This window comes from Rhipicephalus microplus, chromosome 5 (genome assembly GCF_043290135.1).
Source record: "Rhipicephalus microplus isolate Deutch F79 chromosome 5, USDA_Rmic, whole genome shotgun sequence".
Classification (NCBI taxonomy): Eukaryota; Metazoa; Arthropoda; class Arachnida; order Ixodida; family Ixodidae; genus Rhipicephalus; species Rhipicephalus microplus.
This window is the reverse complement of record NC_134704.1, coordinates 41784948-41800106: the sequence shown is the minus strand read 5'-3', so window position 1 is coordinate 41800106 and position 15159 is coordinate 41784948. Positions and strand designations below refer to the sequence as shown.

The 15159-nt window shown below is 47.9% G+C and overlaps 1 protein-coding gene across 1 annotated transcript; it reads right to left on the bottom strand.

Moving 5' to 3' along the window:
* Positions 1 to 12290: 12290 nt before the first annotated feature.
* Positions 12291 to 14999, bottom strand: LOC119174662 (pre-rRNA 2'-O-ribose RNA methyltransferase FTSJ3). The gene has a single exon (XM_037425671.2). The coding sequence runs from the start codon at positions 14925 to 14927 to the stop codon at positions 12522 to 12524; it is 2406 nt and encodes an 801-aa protein (XP_037281568.2). The 5' UTR covers positions 14928 to 14999; the 3' UTR covers positions 12291 to 12521.
* Positions 15000 to 15159: the final 160 nt, after the last annotated feature.

Genomic DNA, 15159 nt, shown 5'->3' with positions numbered 1-15159 from the left:
CCAAAATAAGGCTACCATCTTGACTGCCTTTATCATTTCAGACCTTGGCACTAGCCATAGTGACGCTGGAAATATGGTCTATGAAGCTACATGTAGGCGTTTCACACATGGCGCCCGTCTTGGTGCATCTTTGTACACATCGATATTGTATGATAGGTTTTCTTAACCAACAAGCTCTAGATTGCGCCTTAGCAACGAGGCTACATTAGTAACATCGGCAGTATATCTTACGCCCACTGTAGAATCAATGCCTCCACCGCCCTTCTTCAACTACCTCCAACTGAAGTTCATCCTATGTGAGTAAATTTCCAGGTCCTGTAACGCGACATACTAGTTGCTTGGTATCTGTCAGTAATATCTCTTTTCTTCCTACTCTTTCTGAAACGATGTCCGCACCAATTTTTTCAGCTTGTATACCTGTTATGTACATCATTTTTCCTTTTCCTCAATGCTCCTTTTCTCTAGATCAGAGTAAATTTCCAGGTCTTTTAACGCGACATACTAGTTGCTTGGTATCTGTCAGTAAGCATCCCTTTTCTTCCTACTCTTTCTGAAACGATGTCCGCACCAATTTTTTCAGCTTGTATACCTGTTCTGTACATCATTTTCCTTTTTCCTCAATGCTCCTTTTCTCTAGATCAGAGTAGCAGCATCTAGCAAGCGGCAGTTCTGGCCTTTACATGGTCTGCTCAATTTTCTTTTCTTGTGCAGTTATCTTTCTAATCCACGTCACTTTCTTACACATCTATGAAATTCAATTCCATCATTGGTCATGCCAGCTGTGCATATCTTAGCAATGGCACTGTGGTAGTACACTACCACTCGTGACTTCTTTATGCTTCCAGTCCATTTCGCACTGCAACCCTGGTACCGTGAAACTGAATGGCTAATTATAATCAGACCAAAGTATGTCCTCTTACACAGATTCCAGAAATGTCTCGTTTTCTCATGAAGTTGAACAATACCGTGGCCTTATATGCACTAGCTAATATTCAAACCCATTCTTATCACTGCTTTCAAAAAAAGCACTTCATCTCGGTCAGGTATAGCTCAATGCTACACGTAGATGCTTCCAAGGAAAGGCAATGAGTATATCAGGCATGCTCAATCAATGTGTAAGGACGAACAAATAATGAAATGAAGCCGTGGTTTCAAGCTAACATTACTTCTTTCTTTTAATGAGGTCTCCTCTCAGTTATTCATTGCATGCCATCTTCGGTGGTGGTGGTGGTGGTGTTGCAGCAGGCGGGGTTAGCCTGGCCTGCATGGCCGGCAATTGTTCTGCCTGAGCATCTCCTGAATTTGGAAAAAGTCGACATGTGTCAGACAGCCCAGTGTCTCACAGGAAGACCAACAAAATTCGTTGCACGTTCCTCCTAGTTGCCACGAGTCCTTCAGGAAAGATGATGTCATCAACTGTCCGGTGCCTATGACGGCCTTTTCGAAGGTGCGGATCATCGCTGCTCTTTGCACATCAAACTGTGGGCAAAGCCAAATGAAATGTTCAATATCTCCGATGTCACCACAGAAGGCACAGAACGAAGAAGCGTATCTCCCAATCTTGAATGACCAGGCCGGGGTGTATGCGGAGCCGGTTCTTATGCGGTACAACAGCGTGGCTTCTTCACGAGAAAGTCCATGAATTACACATGCTTGGTGTGGAAACTTGTAGATCGTCTTGAAATGATTGCGTATCACATCTTTGTTGTTCTGGTAAGTCTTGGGAGTTCTTACTTTTGGAAACGATGTACGTGCTTCGCATGCAAGGGCATCAGCCTTTTCATTGCCCTCAATGGCAACGTGGGATGGGATCCACTGGAACTTTATATTAAAACTCTTGCCCTTTAGGTGTTTGATTAGTGCCAGAGATTGCCTGGTGAACTTTTCTTGAGGTAGGCCACGATGCAGTCTTTGTAGCGCCGATTTGGAGTTCGTCAGCACTACAACATCTGGTGCATAAAAGGATCGCAATTTTCGCAAAGCCGCCATGATTGCAGCGCTTTCTACCGTTGTGGACGAAACCACGCGATCCAGGCGGCCCGACCATGGCGCGCCAAGGCAGGGTATGCAGAAAGCCGCTACGCAGCTATCCGTTTGTGTGCACACTGATCCGTCCCTGTACACTTGTAGGTGGCTGCGGTACATGGTGCTCAAGTGGTCCAGCGCAAGAAATTTTGCTTCCGTGGCTGGAATGGTGCCCTTCGCTGGTAGATTGGGTACGCTGAAGTTACACACAACATCCACAAAAGACCATGGCGGGTCCATAGGGCACCGTTTAGGCAGTTTCAAGCCTAAATATTGAAATGTGCTTAGTGCCGCGTTGAAATGTGAGCCAGTTCTTGCTCTTAGCCGCCAAAGAAGCGCCGTGCCTGCGAAGGACTCACCCAGTCTTGACAGCTGTGTGAATAAGGTTTGAGACGCCAAAAGGCGGAGCGGAAGAGACTCCGCTTCATTGGTGACCTTCGTGTTTGAAGCCGCCTGAGGGACTCCCATCGCCAAGCGAAGACCCTTTCTGTGCACTGCCTCTAGGCGTTCGAACTGGCTTGGTGATGGTGACATCAGGGGCAGCTGATAAAGAATGCGGCTTGTTATAAGCGCATCATTCAATTTAAGCATGGACATAGGATTGTTGCCCCAACGGACCCCTGCCATGCGACGAAGAGCGTTGATCCTTTGCACTGATGCAGTGACTATACCATCAACCGCACGTCGCCATAATAGCTTGTTGTCGATGGTAATACCCAGGAAACGGACCCTTGTTGCACAGGGAATTGAGTGGCCTCGAATATTCAGCGACAGACGTGTTGACTTCCGTCGCGCTCCCGGGAAGAGCATGAAGGCCAATTTTTCCGCTGATAAAGATAGGCCAAGTGTCAACAAGTGACGCTCAATGATTGAAATAGCGCTCTGTGCTATGCGGGCCAAACGTTTGTGCTGGTACCCTGAGATCCAAATACAGATGTCATTGGCGTAGATGGATATTTTAACTGCTTTCAGAGCTAAGTGTAGAGTGTCGGGAAGGCTGGCCATGGCAGCGTTAAAAAGCAAGGGAGATAAAACACTTCCTTGTGGGACGCCGAGGGAAACGCATCTCTCTTCGCTCGTTACATTTCCAAGCTTAACACGGACACAGCAATCTCTGAGAAATTCATGTACGAACCGAAGAGCATTTCCTGACACACCCATGGCTTGGAGCCCGTTCACGATGCTTGCCTGAAGCACACAATCATATGCCTTGGCATATGAAGACGGTGAGTTTCCATGAAGACGGCGAGTGTCGAGAGTCCGCTGACGTGGTGGTGCTCGATGTGGCTTAATAGGTCCATAACACTGTCCTGGGCACTCAGTCGTGGGCGAAATCCGGTCATACACGATGGCCATCATCTTCCTTGTTCAAGGTACCAAGTTTATCTTGTACATATTAATCTTTCCATCAACTTAGATACGCATGATGTAAGAGATACCGGTCGATATGACGCAAGGCTCACGGGATCCTTTTCGGACTTTAGGACTGGCACCACCCATGCTGTCTTCCAAACAAATGGAATCTCTCCCGTGCTCCAGACATGATTAAATATGTCCAAAAGGGCTCTTTTTTGCTCATATGGTAGATTTGTCAGCATTTGATTGCTGATCAAATCGGGACCCACGGCACAGCGTCTTCTTAATTTGCTAAGTGCCATATCCAGCTCTCGAAAGGTGAATGGCATATCCATCGTGTGAAAAAACTGGGGTGACAGAGGAATCGCCGCTCCTGCTGAACTACCAGATGTGCACACGTCTGTGAAATCCTCTGCAAGGGTTTACAAATCTATCCCTTGTTTCAAAACGAGTGCTTCGAATGGCCTGTGTGTTCGGATCTTCCCAGTAAGACTATTTATTACTGCCCATATCTTTGTCAAGGGCGTAAACGTTGATAAACTCTCACAGAAAGCGGCCCATTGATTTCGTCTTAATTTTTTGTATGGCGTCGAATCGCAGCGTTTATACTAATATATTCAGTTTTCGCAGACGAATTTCCTTTTGTTATTATTTTCCGCTCCGCCCGTCTACGTGTTGCGCAGAGGTTATTCAATTTCAAGTCAGGAGCAGGAAAATGGTCGGGCAGTTTCAGCAACGAAGTTGCTGCTCGCTTGCTTTGCAACATATCTGCGAATCTCCCCAGAGTGGATGGTGCGCGTTAAAATCACCACAGATTATTCGAGGAGCGGGACATCGAGTGCAAAGGTCCTTTAGGTAAGTCTCCATGGAGACCTTTTTTCGTGAGCTTATGTACACAGATACCACACTCAGTTTTCAGTTTCCCAGGCACACTTGCACAGCAGCGACTTCCAGTGAGTTGGAACAGAGGTCTTGCACTGGTAAGGCGACGTGAGGTATTTCCCGCCTTATGAATATCATTGCGCTTCCATTTGCAGACGACGTTATGCTCGGGTTGTCGTGTCGGGTGTACCCTGGGAGCGTCCTTGCATTCGGTAGACCGGCTTCGGAGAGGGCTAGAATCGGTATTGGAATGTCGCGCAGGAAAAGGTTGAGTTCGCACAGACGTTTTAGAAGACCGGCGCAGTTCCATTGCACTATTAAGGGCACTTTTGAAGGACGAAATAGACCAGGTGGGCGAGACACTGCCATTATTCTACTGAGGAGTGTTTGTGGAAGCAGAGCAAAGTAACACTGACTCTAGAGCCAGGACTGCTTCCAACATATCCTTCGTTGAACTCGCAGGCATCTTAGCGACGTGTGAACGTAGTGCGGTGAACAGAGCGTGAATAACGTGCTCGAGGTTTTCTTGCTGTTTGCTTCCAGATGGTACTTGAGGTGGGCTCAGTGCATCAGCGTAGGTGCGCTTGGCGGACTCTTTCGTGATACATTTCTCACCAGCGTTGAGCACCTGCGTTGACTCAGTACGAGCTCTTGTCGGATTTAGGCGCGGAAAATTTCCTGCGTACTCGTTATCCAAACCGCCATGTTGTGGCGTGCCGGACGTCTTCTTTGTGAGCGATGATTCGTTCACAGTCTTCGGGCCGAGGACAAACGTCTTATTTCTTCGCTGCGCAGCTGTTCGTGCTGGACATCGGCCGTAGCTAGCTGGGTGGTCGCCGCCATAGTTTGCACACACGTTTTTCTTTACTTGTACACGTCTTAAAGTCATGAGGCCCCCACAGCGCTTACACCTCTGTTCCCCACGACAGTGCTTAGCAACATGTCCAAAACGCTGACATTTAAAACAGCGTGGTGGCGTCTCCACGTAGCCTACCAGCTCGTGCCTGGTGAAGCCAAGGTTGATCTTCTCTGGACGTTCCGAATTGGCAGCGAATGTGAGAACCACAGAGTCAGTGCGCCTTGATTCCCACTCGGAGGATGAGGTTTGGACCCGTCGTATGATTCTTCTTGCGTGGTATACTCCCCGAGGTCTCAGGTAGGTTAACAGCTCTTCGTCCGAGTATCATCTTGGGACCCCTTTTATAATGCATGTATTTTTCATGTAGCTGTGTGGTACACGGGCAGATATGGCAAGGCCGCAGATAATGTTGGTCTCTAGAAGCATATTAGCTTGGTGTTCTGTCTCTATATCCAAGAGCAGGGCTCCCTGTGCTGTGAAATGGCTCTTAACTGGGGCTCCACCGAGAATTGTTTCAATTTCCGAGTATAGGTCAATAGGATTCTCTTGCCTCAAGTTAGCTCCTTCGGATGTTGGAGCAATTAACACAGGAATGCCGATCGTCCTGTCTTTGCGATGTTGCACAAGGCGGAAACCACCCTCGTCCATGTCTAGATCTGTAAAGTTCGCCCCGTTGTGGTCCCCGACGACAGTCGATTCGTCCTCTGATTCAACGCTGTGTTGTCGCTTGCAGTCAGGTATGCTTGCGCAAACCAGCTGGTGCTTCTGACCTGGTGTCACACCTTGGGAGGTCATGGCGGCACTCTTCCTGATGCTTGTTTCGTTTCTTCTAGCACCTTTCGACGCGGAGGGCTGCGCAGCACTCGTCGGTCGCCGATACGGCAGGTACCTTTTCGAGTCGTCTGACGTCTTGAGCAGTGGTGAGCCGTAATATAAACAAAAATAAATGATAAATGCAGACAGAGCTACTTAGCCAAGCAGCAACAACTTCGTCGTCTTCTTCCTCCCCGCCTGCATGCCATCTTCCTCATCTAAGCCCATGTAGAGTTTGCCTATTCTAATCCTTGTGCACTTTGTTAAGGTTGACAGTGTTGCGGCTCGGGGTGCTGATTCGTATCCCACCTCTGCCAACCAGTTGTCGCGATCCCACCGCTGATCACCAGTTGTTGTGATCCCGGGGTGCTGTGGTAGCGTGGTGTAGCTTCGGGTTGAGGAAACGAGCGCTTACAAGATGGGGATACGAAAAACAAACAAGGTTTATGGCACTATTTACAAATATTTACAGCATGAGGTTAAGAGTTCACAAACCACGAGCGTGGTGGTTGAACCTTTTCTTGGTTCAGAGCGACGTCCTGCACTCTGCGGCGCCGTTATAAGCCCTGTCGGGCTCCTCCTTCTTCAGTGGAACACCAATCACACACACACACAACAGGTGAGGGGTACGAGCATGCACGGCGCACGAGAACATCCAATTTCGAGTCAAGATCACTGCACTTAAAGGTGGCGCCAGAGGGGCTCTTGCTCGTCGTGTGTGTCACTGGTCGAGGGGTCCCAAGCTTCGGACAGCAGACATCAAACGGTCCGCCAAACGGTCCGCTCAATTAGCCGGGCACTTTGTGGCGGCGGTCGCCGTTTCTTCAAAGGAATACGCTCTGTCCCCTCCGGAACGGCTTACAGCTTCGTGGCGACAGGACGTCTCATCCGCCGGCTAGCAGGGACAATAGCTGGCGAGCATAGACATCTGGCGAGTCGGCTACTTGTTTGGGGATTAAAAGAGCGCCGCTCCCCCGTCATCTCTGGACGCTGGTTCCGAGAATACTGGAGTTCCAGGCGTGGGAACGCGGCCCGGCTACGCTTCTCAGCGACAGCATGGCGCCTGCTGACGCCGGTCATAACAGCTTCCCCCTCGCCAGATGAGTCACGGAGGGCAGCGGTCAACACTGCTGCTCGCAGGGACGACGAAAGGGTCCGTAGTCGAATCCCAAGAACTCGCCTTCGCTTGTGGCATGGTCTGAGTAAATGCCGAATCTTCGACACCGTTTCTGCAACTGGACCATATGCACAAGCAAGCACTCGGCCCCCCCTCGAACAAACCAAGCCAAAAGAGGGATGACAAACCAATTTTAATTACTAGCTTTAACAAAAGCTCACTCTCAGAACTCTCAGGACTCACTTGAGCTGAAAAACCAGGCGTGCTACCTTACAAATTTACATAAGATGCACGAAAAAAAACTAAAATATCAATTTTGATACACCAAGAGCACTCCAGAATGGTTTAGAAAGAGCGGCTGAGCGCGTCAGCGTTTCCATTCAATTAGCCCTTTTCCTAATGCCAAAATGATATTTTCGAAGAATCAAGCTCCGCCTCACAAGGCGACTGTTCGTCGATGTCATGGTTTGCAGCCAAAGGGGACAATGGCCTGTATCTACTTTAAATTTAGCCCTCCCCTGAGATAACACTGCCACTGATGAATGCTCTACACAATGCAGGCGCACTCCTTTCCTGAAGCGCAGTACGTTATCTCACGAGAGCCCAAACTCTGGCTCAAGTAGAACGCATCATACTCGTTGCCACTGTCGTCGAGACATATAACGGCAGACTCTTTCTTTTTGTCGCTGACTACTTACACGGCCCTGTCCTGCTGAGAGCATCAGTCAGGAACTCGGATTCAGTGAGCGCTAATTTTGTCCGAACGTCCGTCTTTGTTTACGGCCGCCCGTAATTGTCTACCACTGAGACATAAAGTTCACCAGCCTCCCGAAAGCTTAACCTACGTTGTGACCTAACGGTCTACCTTGATGTTTAGGGAAAGCTTAATCATCCGTTTATATGATCTCTTGATCAATCATTCTTCAAAGAAGACAACAACAAAAAGTGACAAACACTGCCTTCTAGCAGGTTAGTTTGGTTAGTTACCTGCCTTTGCTAACACCTTTGATTAAAAAACACTGAGTTCTTCTGAGCGCTTTCAATTATTCTCATTCTTACGGCGCTGCGAAATTCATGGCACTACTAACCAAAAGCTTAATCCTTAACAATTTGTCTAACGACTTATTCTTACGTTACGTTGTAACGCACAGTGAACAACACAAAAGTAATCCTAGGTGCGATACTCATCAAATGCACCTCACAATAATGCACAAGTTTTATGCTAAAATCGTGCCCCACTGACATTCAATTCTTAATGTGTGCAACGACAACTCCACTGTGTCGCGCCAAACTTAATCAATTTATGAAATCACTTGGTCCATGTTAACTTCTTCCTCGAATGCTCGTTCACGCCACATCCCAATGGCAGTGAAGGCATACAATATTACACTAAACCTTTAAAAAAAAACGAGAAAAATAACATATTTTCTCGGTTTTTACCTTATGGAAATTTTCGCACTTGTGATTAAACTGACTTCAATTTTCAGCCTTTAGTTCGGCGGTTTTCTTTTTGAAAAATTTACTCCGCATCAAACTTACCAAATTTAAAGTGGCTCAAATCTGCATCTTCAATGCAATATGAGTAGACACAATTAACACGCACGCACCAAAATTACTCAAACTGACCGCCCCCTTTTCTCAATTAGATTCGCTTGAATCGCACACGATGGGGCCGCGGTCCCGGCGGATTTCGAGCACGCCGGAGGCTACAAAACGTGCAACCGCTAGGCTGTGTCCTGCCGTCACGCCTCATTCTGCACTTCGGCCGGCTTTCTTCGGTAATGTGAAAGGGGTACCAGAAGCAGGGGGGAAGCCTTTGCCATTTTTCTTTTGTGTTCTCGCCTATGCGGTATTTAGCCACTCTGCCCTTTCGACTCTGACCCTTCGGCAAAAGCCGCTTTCCCGAAGTTGTCAAACAGAACCGCGTGCTTCGTTTGGGTGGCGTACCTCGTTTCCTCCCTCTGCACCTGGCTCGCCGCTTGTGCTTACCGGAACGCCACCATTGACGTTTCCTTAAACGGATTGGTGGCCTACCCTTTCTTTGTTGGGACGGAGTGGGACCTGGCTTAGGCCTACGCAGTGCAGTGCGCTTCCGCTTCTTTCTTTTTCGGCGATGTTTTCTTGCCTCCTTTCTCTCGATGCCATCATCATGTCGCGTCGGGAACTGAGGGGTCGGGAAGCTCGTTGGAGCTTGTGCTACATTTTCCCCGACGCTCAAACATTTTGTACTCGGTGTCACGACGGACTGCCGGGCCAAATTATCTTTGTTAATGCTGATGAAACCATTAACTGGGCCCTCTGCGGTGGCATCGCTGCACTCCTGAAGCATCGCGCTTTTGCTCTGATTAGCCACTGCACTACCCATGCCTACATTTGACGATGCCGAAACACGCCCTTGAGGCATGAAGAAGGTTTCCAGCCTCTTACTGGGCCCATTAGGGCTGCTGGCACCCTCTTCATCCATGCAAGGAGCGTCCCCCGACATCGTCCCCACCTCCAAACCGGCCAAGGCCTCGTTCTCTGCATGCTCTACATTGATGCATTCAAGAATATGCGGGCCACTTTCTGGCGCGATCTCTGTTTCTAGCGGTTCATGACGCGCCTCAATTTCCGGTGCTTTGCGACGCGCCTCGCTTTCAGACTCCGGTGCGAGTCTTTCCTTCTTTTTGCTAACCGAAGTTCCGAATCTTCTGATTAGCTCTGATTTAACAACTTCGTAGTTGTTCGCGTGCTGCTCACTGAGTCGCGCAACAACATCCGCTGCCTCGCAGGGCAGAACCGTGCGTAGCTTCTGAGACCAGGTGTCTCGCTCACACTTAAGTTGACTACACTTTCGTTCAAAGAGTCTAAGATACAGGCCCATATCCCATGATACCTCATATGGCTGCATGTACCTAGACATCTCGAACTCTGCCTCATTTTCGAGTACTCCTTGCTGGCGTCCCAACCTCATACTCAACTCATAGTCTTGTTTGAAAAACTTTAGCTTGAGGCTTTCTCTTTCGTCTTCACTCTTTCCTTCCATCTGAGCTGCTCTTAGTTTTCTTTCGATGATGAGGTCCCATTCTTCACTTAGTTCCTCATCATCAGCCCCCAAATCATTAATCGCTTGAATGATTATGGGTTTTCGTGCCAAACCCTTTGTATCGATCCCCAATTCCTCACATAACAGCAACAAGTCTGACTTCTGCAGCTCCCGTAGGTCCATGATCGTACTGAGTGCTCGCTACTTCCAAAATAACTTTCCGAAACGGCGAAACTGAGTCTTTCGGCAAAGTTAACTACCAGTTCTAAAATTTAACCCTCTTTTAGAACCTGGTTCACTCAAAGGAAAAGCCAAGCACTCACCCATACGTGATCCATGTCTCGAGCCAGCTGCTTCTCTTGGGCCGACTGTTGTTGTCACTTGTAGCTTCGAATCCCTCCGCTGCCAACCAGTTGTTGCGGCTCGGGGTGCTGATTCGTATCCCACCTCTGCCAACCAGTTGTCGCGATCCCACCGCTGATCACCAGTTGTTGTGATCCCGGGGTGCTGTGGTAGCGTGGTGTAGCTTCGGGTTGAGGAAACGAGCGCTTACAAGATGGGGATACGAAAAACAAACAAGGTTTATGGCACTATTTACAAATATTTACAGCATGAGGTTAAGAGTTCACAAACCACGAGCGTGGTGGTTGAACCTTTTCTTGGTTCAGAGCGACGTCCTGCACTCTGCGGCGCCGTTATAAGCCCTGTCGGGCTCCTCCTTCTTCAGTGGAACACCAATCACACACACACACAACAGGTGAGGGGTACGAGCATGCACGGCGCACGAGAACATCCAATTTCGAGTCAAGATCACTGCACTTAAAGGTGGCGCCAGAGGGGCTCTTGCTCGTCGTGTGTGTCACTGGTCGAGGGGTCCCAAGCTTCGGACAGCAGACATCAAACGGTCCGCCAAACGGTCCGCTCAATTAGCCGGGCACTTTGTGGCGGCGGTCGCCGTTTCTTCAAAGGAATACGCTCTGTCCCCTCCGGAACGGCTTACAGCTTCGTGGCGACAGGACGTCTCATCCGCCGGCTAGCAGGGACAATAGCTGGCGAGCATAGACATCTGGCGAGTCGGCTACTTGTTTGGGGATTAAAAGAGCGCCGCTCCCCCGTCATCTCTGGACGCTGGTTCCGAGAATACTGGAGTTCCAGGCGTGGGAACGCGGCCCGGCTACGCTTCTCAGCGACAGCATGGCGCCTGCTGACGCCGGTCATAACAACAGCATCATGCGCATATTACAGATGAATATTTTCTTTACTAGTACCACCTTATTCTCTTCAATCCAGTATTCTGAACACATGATGAAAGCTTGCTAAGCATGACAATGTGTCAGAGTCACTAACATACTAAAGTAAAATGGTGGCTTTGTAGCAGTTCATTACTCTTATATCGTTCAGTAGTACAAGGAAGCAAATGCATTTACATAGTAATTTAACAAGAGATGTGTTCTAAAATATATTCAATGAATCTCTCAAGCTTCGTCTTTTAAGAGTTGAACGCAAGAGCGATATCCATACGAACATACACACTCACACACTAAAGCCTGCCTTCAATTCTCAGTATGGACCTAAAACTGTTCCGCCAGGGAAGCCAAAGTGCAATCACTGTCCAGTTTATATCTTTATTTGCATCTACCTCGAATTTTCGCTCATGGCAAATGCCGCTTTTTCACTCGCAACCAAAGATGCAGCCGCTGTCAACAACTGGAAACATTTTTTGCTTCGTAGTTAATGTGAACTTCACAGCCAAGAGTGACATGTAGTAACATGTAGTAAAGGATTTACACTAAACAAGGCAATATCAAGCAGGACTACGCACAATGACGGACGCCTGCATGTTTTCGAGCCTTTAGCAACTATTGACCGTGAACATCGGCTAGTTCAATGAGCTTTCCAGACATATTTGATGAATACGAAATGATATGCTGTTTGATTCTCATGATATTATCACGAGAACTGATGGTCAGAGTAAGCTGATGGCAGTACACATTAAATATAATTATACAAATACACGATTATTGTGATGCTTACTAAATGAATGCTCCCTCACAAATTTCTAAGGGATTTATGTCATGATGTCGATTCGACAGCATGTTTAATTTGCCACACTGGTTAACCTGTTTCTCGCGCATAGCTAAGAGTTTTAGAGGAAAACTAAGCTTTACAGAAATAATCACTTCTAGCACAACAAGCAACATTTAATGCCATGATTAGACATAAACAAGTTTATTTTTACACATTTGTGAGCACACTCGTTATACCGTAACAAAAATAGTCACAGTAAAGATGTCAAAAGCATACCACATCAGTTTAACTGGCGAGGTTCTGCTTCGACATCATGGCGACGACACTCTGGACAAATGTATGCGTATGTACACTTAAGCATTCCCACTTCTCGCATTGAGAATCAGTCAACATCTTCCTACAGTACAGTAGTGCAGCTATCGCTTCTTCTTCATTTCTGCCTTTTTCTTTCTCAAGTCTTTCTTCATGCGTGGATCAACAACTTTAAACTTCCCCTTCACCCCAGGTGGTCGCCGCACTTTGCGCCCGGTTGCTTTCTTGGCCACCAAATACGTCACCTTGTCGTCCTTCTTGCGAAGGACTTTCTTGTAAATGGCTCGTATCTGTTGCGCCTTTTCTGCATCTGTCATGTCTAGCTTTTCCGTGATGGTTTCAGCCCTCTTGCGAGCCTTCTCGAGCTTTCGCGCTGCCCGCAATTTTTTACGAGCTTTAGCCTCTGCAACTTTCTTGATGGGTCGTGCATTGACAGCCTTTAGTTGCGCCTTGTACTCGGCAACCATTTCGGCAGTCTCTGGCATCATCTTTTTACTATGCTTCTTTTCTTCTTCAACAAACCACTTGGGCAGGTTGTCGTCGTTGAAGGTATATCTGTTGAACCCGGCATCTATGATGTCCCGCTTTGCTTTCCTAGACTTGATCATCATTGTGCCAATGGCCAAGCCCTCTGGATCCAGCTTCACTCGCTTTTGTTTCTTTTTTGGTGGCTCCCCACTAGTTTTTGTTGTGCTTTTAGTCTTCAGTGAGCCCCCGGTTGAAGTGGTCGTGCTTTTATCTGTTGCATCTACCTGTACAGCATCAGCAAACGTCACTTTTTTCTGTCCTTTTTTTGATTCACTAGCCTTCTGCTTGCCCTCTGATGATTTCGAGCGTTTCTCTGTGCTTTTCTCCTTTCCTTCAGACATCATCTCCAACTCTAGCAGTTCTTCCTCATCATCCATGTCGGCAAATGCTTCTTTTTCAAACCACAATTTTCCCATTTCCTTGCGCTTGTTTTTAAGGCTGCCATAAGCCACATCAACGAGCAAAGGATTCTCATCATCCTGAGGTACATTATCTTCTTCATCTTGATCATCTTTTGCATCTTCTTCGGCATCGCTTTCAAACTCCAGTTCCTGATGCTCATCATCATCAGAATCATCGTCTTCGTCATTTGCGTCCCCTTCCTCTGCATACCAATCTTCGTTTCGGGCATTCTTCTTGTAAGCAACACGCTTCTTCCGATGATCCAAGTCCTCGGTGTCGTCTTCAAGCGGTTGCGCGGGATCGAGCGTGCCGACATCGACCTCATCTACATTAGACAACTGCTTCTCATTCTTTATGGCCTTCAGCTTGAACAGGTCCAAATCTTCTTCCACTATGGCCTGATCATTCTTCAGAACCATTTGCAGGTTCATCCGATCTCTCAACTTTTTCCTCTGTTTCAGTACTTTCTTTTTTTTCTTCTTCAGCTCCCTGGCTTGTTCGGCTGTTACTTCCTCCGCATGCTTGAGAAGTTGAAGCTCCTCATCATCACTCTCTTCTTCAACTTCTTCTACGCCCTCTTCTTTATTGTCTTTCTCCTCCTTTTTGTTCTTTTCCTCCAGCCACACTTTCAACTTCTTTCTCCACGTCAACAAGCTCTTTATGTCTCCACGGCCCAAAACTTTGATGTCCTTGCAACACTCTTTGATTTCCTGCGTTGTGAGAGGATGCGCCAGCACCTCTTCATCATCAATCACGACTTCACTGCACTGGCCCAGTACCTCTAGGTGGTTTTCACACTTCAGGAAGTCCATCACAGGTACCCTATGGTACAATGTGTAATCATTTTCGGGGTATCCCTCGGCTTTCGGCTTCTGCTTTTCCGGGTGGGCAGGATTCAGCTTGGCAACCTCGCCAGTGTCGACGTCGCTGAAAAGGTGTGCGGGGTCTAGAAACCTCGGGTCGATCTTGTCGGGGGCAATGTACGACTGGCACACGACGAATATCTCCGCAGACTCGTGACGGGATGCCTGAGGCTTGGTCGCGGAAATCTTCTTGAAGAGCTTCTTCAGCACCCACATCAGAGCTTGGTAGTCCTTTGAACGGAACACCTTGGTGATGAACCAGCCTCCCCTGTTGAGGAACTCGGTGGCCAGTTTGATGGCGTGGAGCGTGAGGACATTCTGGCCGTACGCGTCGTGGACCCAGCTTTTTCCGACGTTAGGCGCACCGTCGTTGAGGACGATGTCGGCTTTCCAAGTCTTCAGTTCTTTCTTGAGCTTGGTGCGGCAGCTTCCAGTCGTGATGTCATCCTGGATGGCAATCACGTTCGGGATGGGCCTTATTGGCACCAGGTCTACACCGATGATGACGCTGGACACGGGCATGTACTTCTGGGCAACCTGTAGCCATCCTCCGGGTGCCGCGCAGAGATCGATCAGCACGCGAGACCTCTGCAGAAACTCGAATTTACGGTTCAGCTGTATAAGCTTGAACGCCGCTCTGGATCGGAAACCTGTCTCTTTGGCCAAGTGGTAAAACTTGTCCTTGCGCTGCTTCCCAGTCTTTGTTTTCTTCCCCATTTTGTCAGATACACGTTGCGCGACAGTTAACCACGTGCGCTAAAACAGACACAATTTGTTGGCTCGTTTGGCGTCTTCTTTTTTAAGCTGGCTATGGCTCGTGTCTGCTAATGTCAAATTTCACACTATTTATTAAACTTCAATTTATTTTATTTAAAAAATTATTTTATTGCATTCATTTTTAATAATACTTTTTGTAACAATGGTTAGTTTTTGTTTGTTTTTGCGTGTT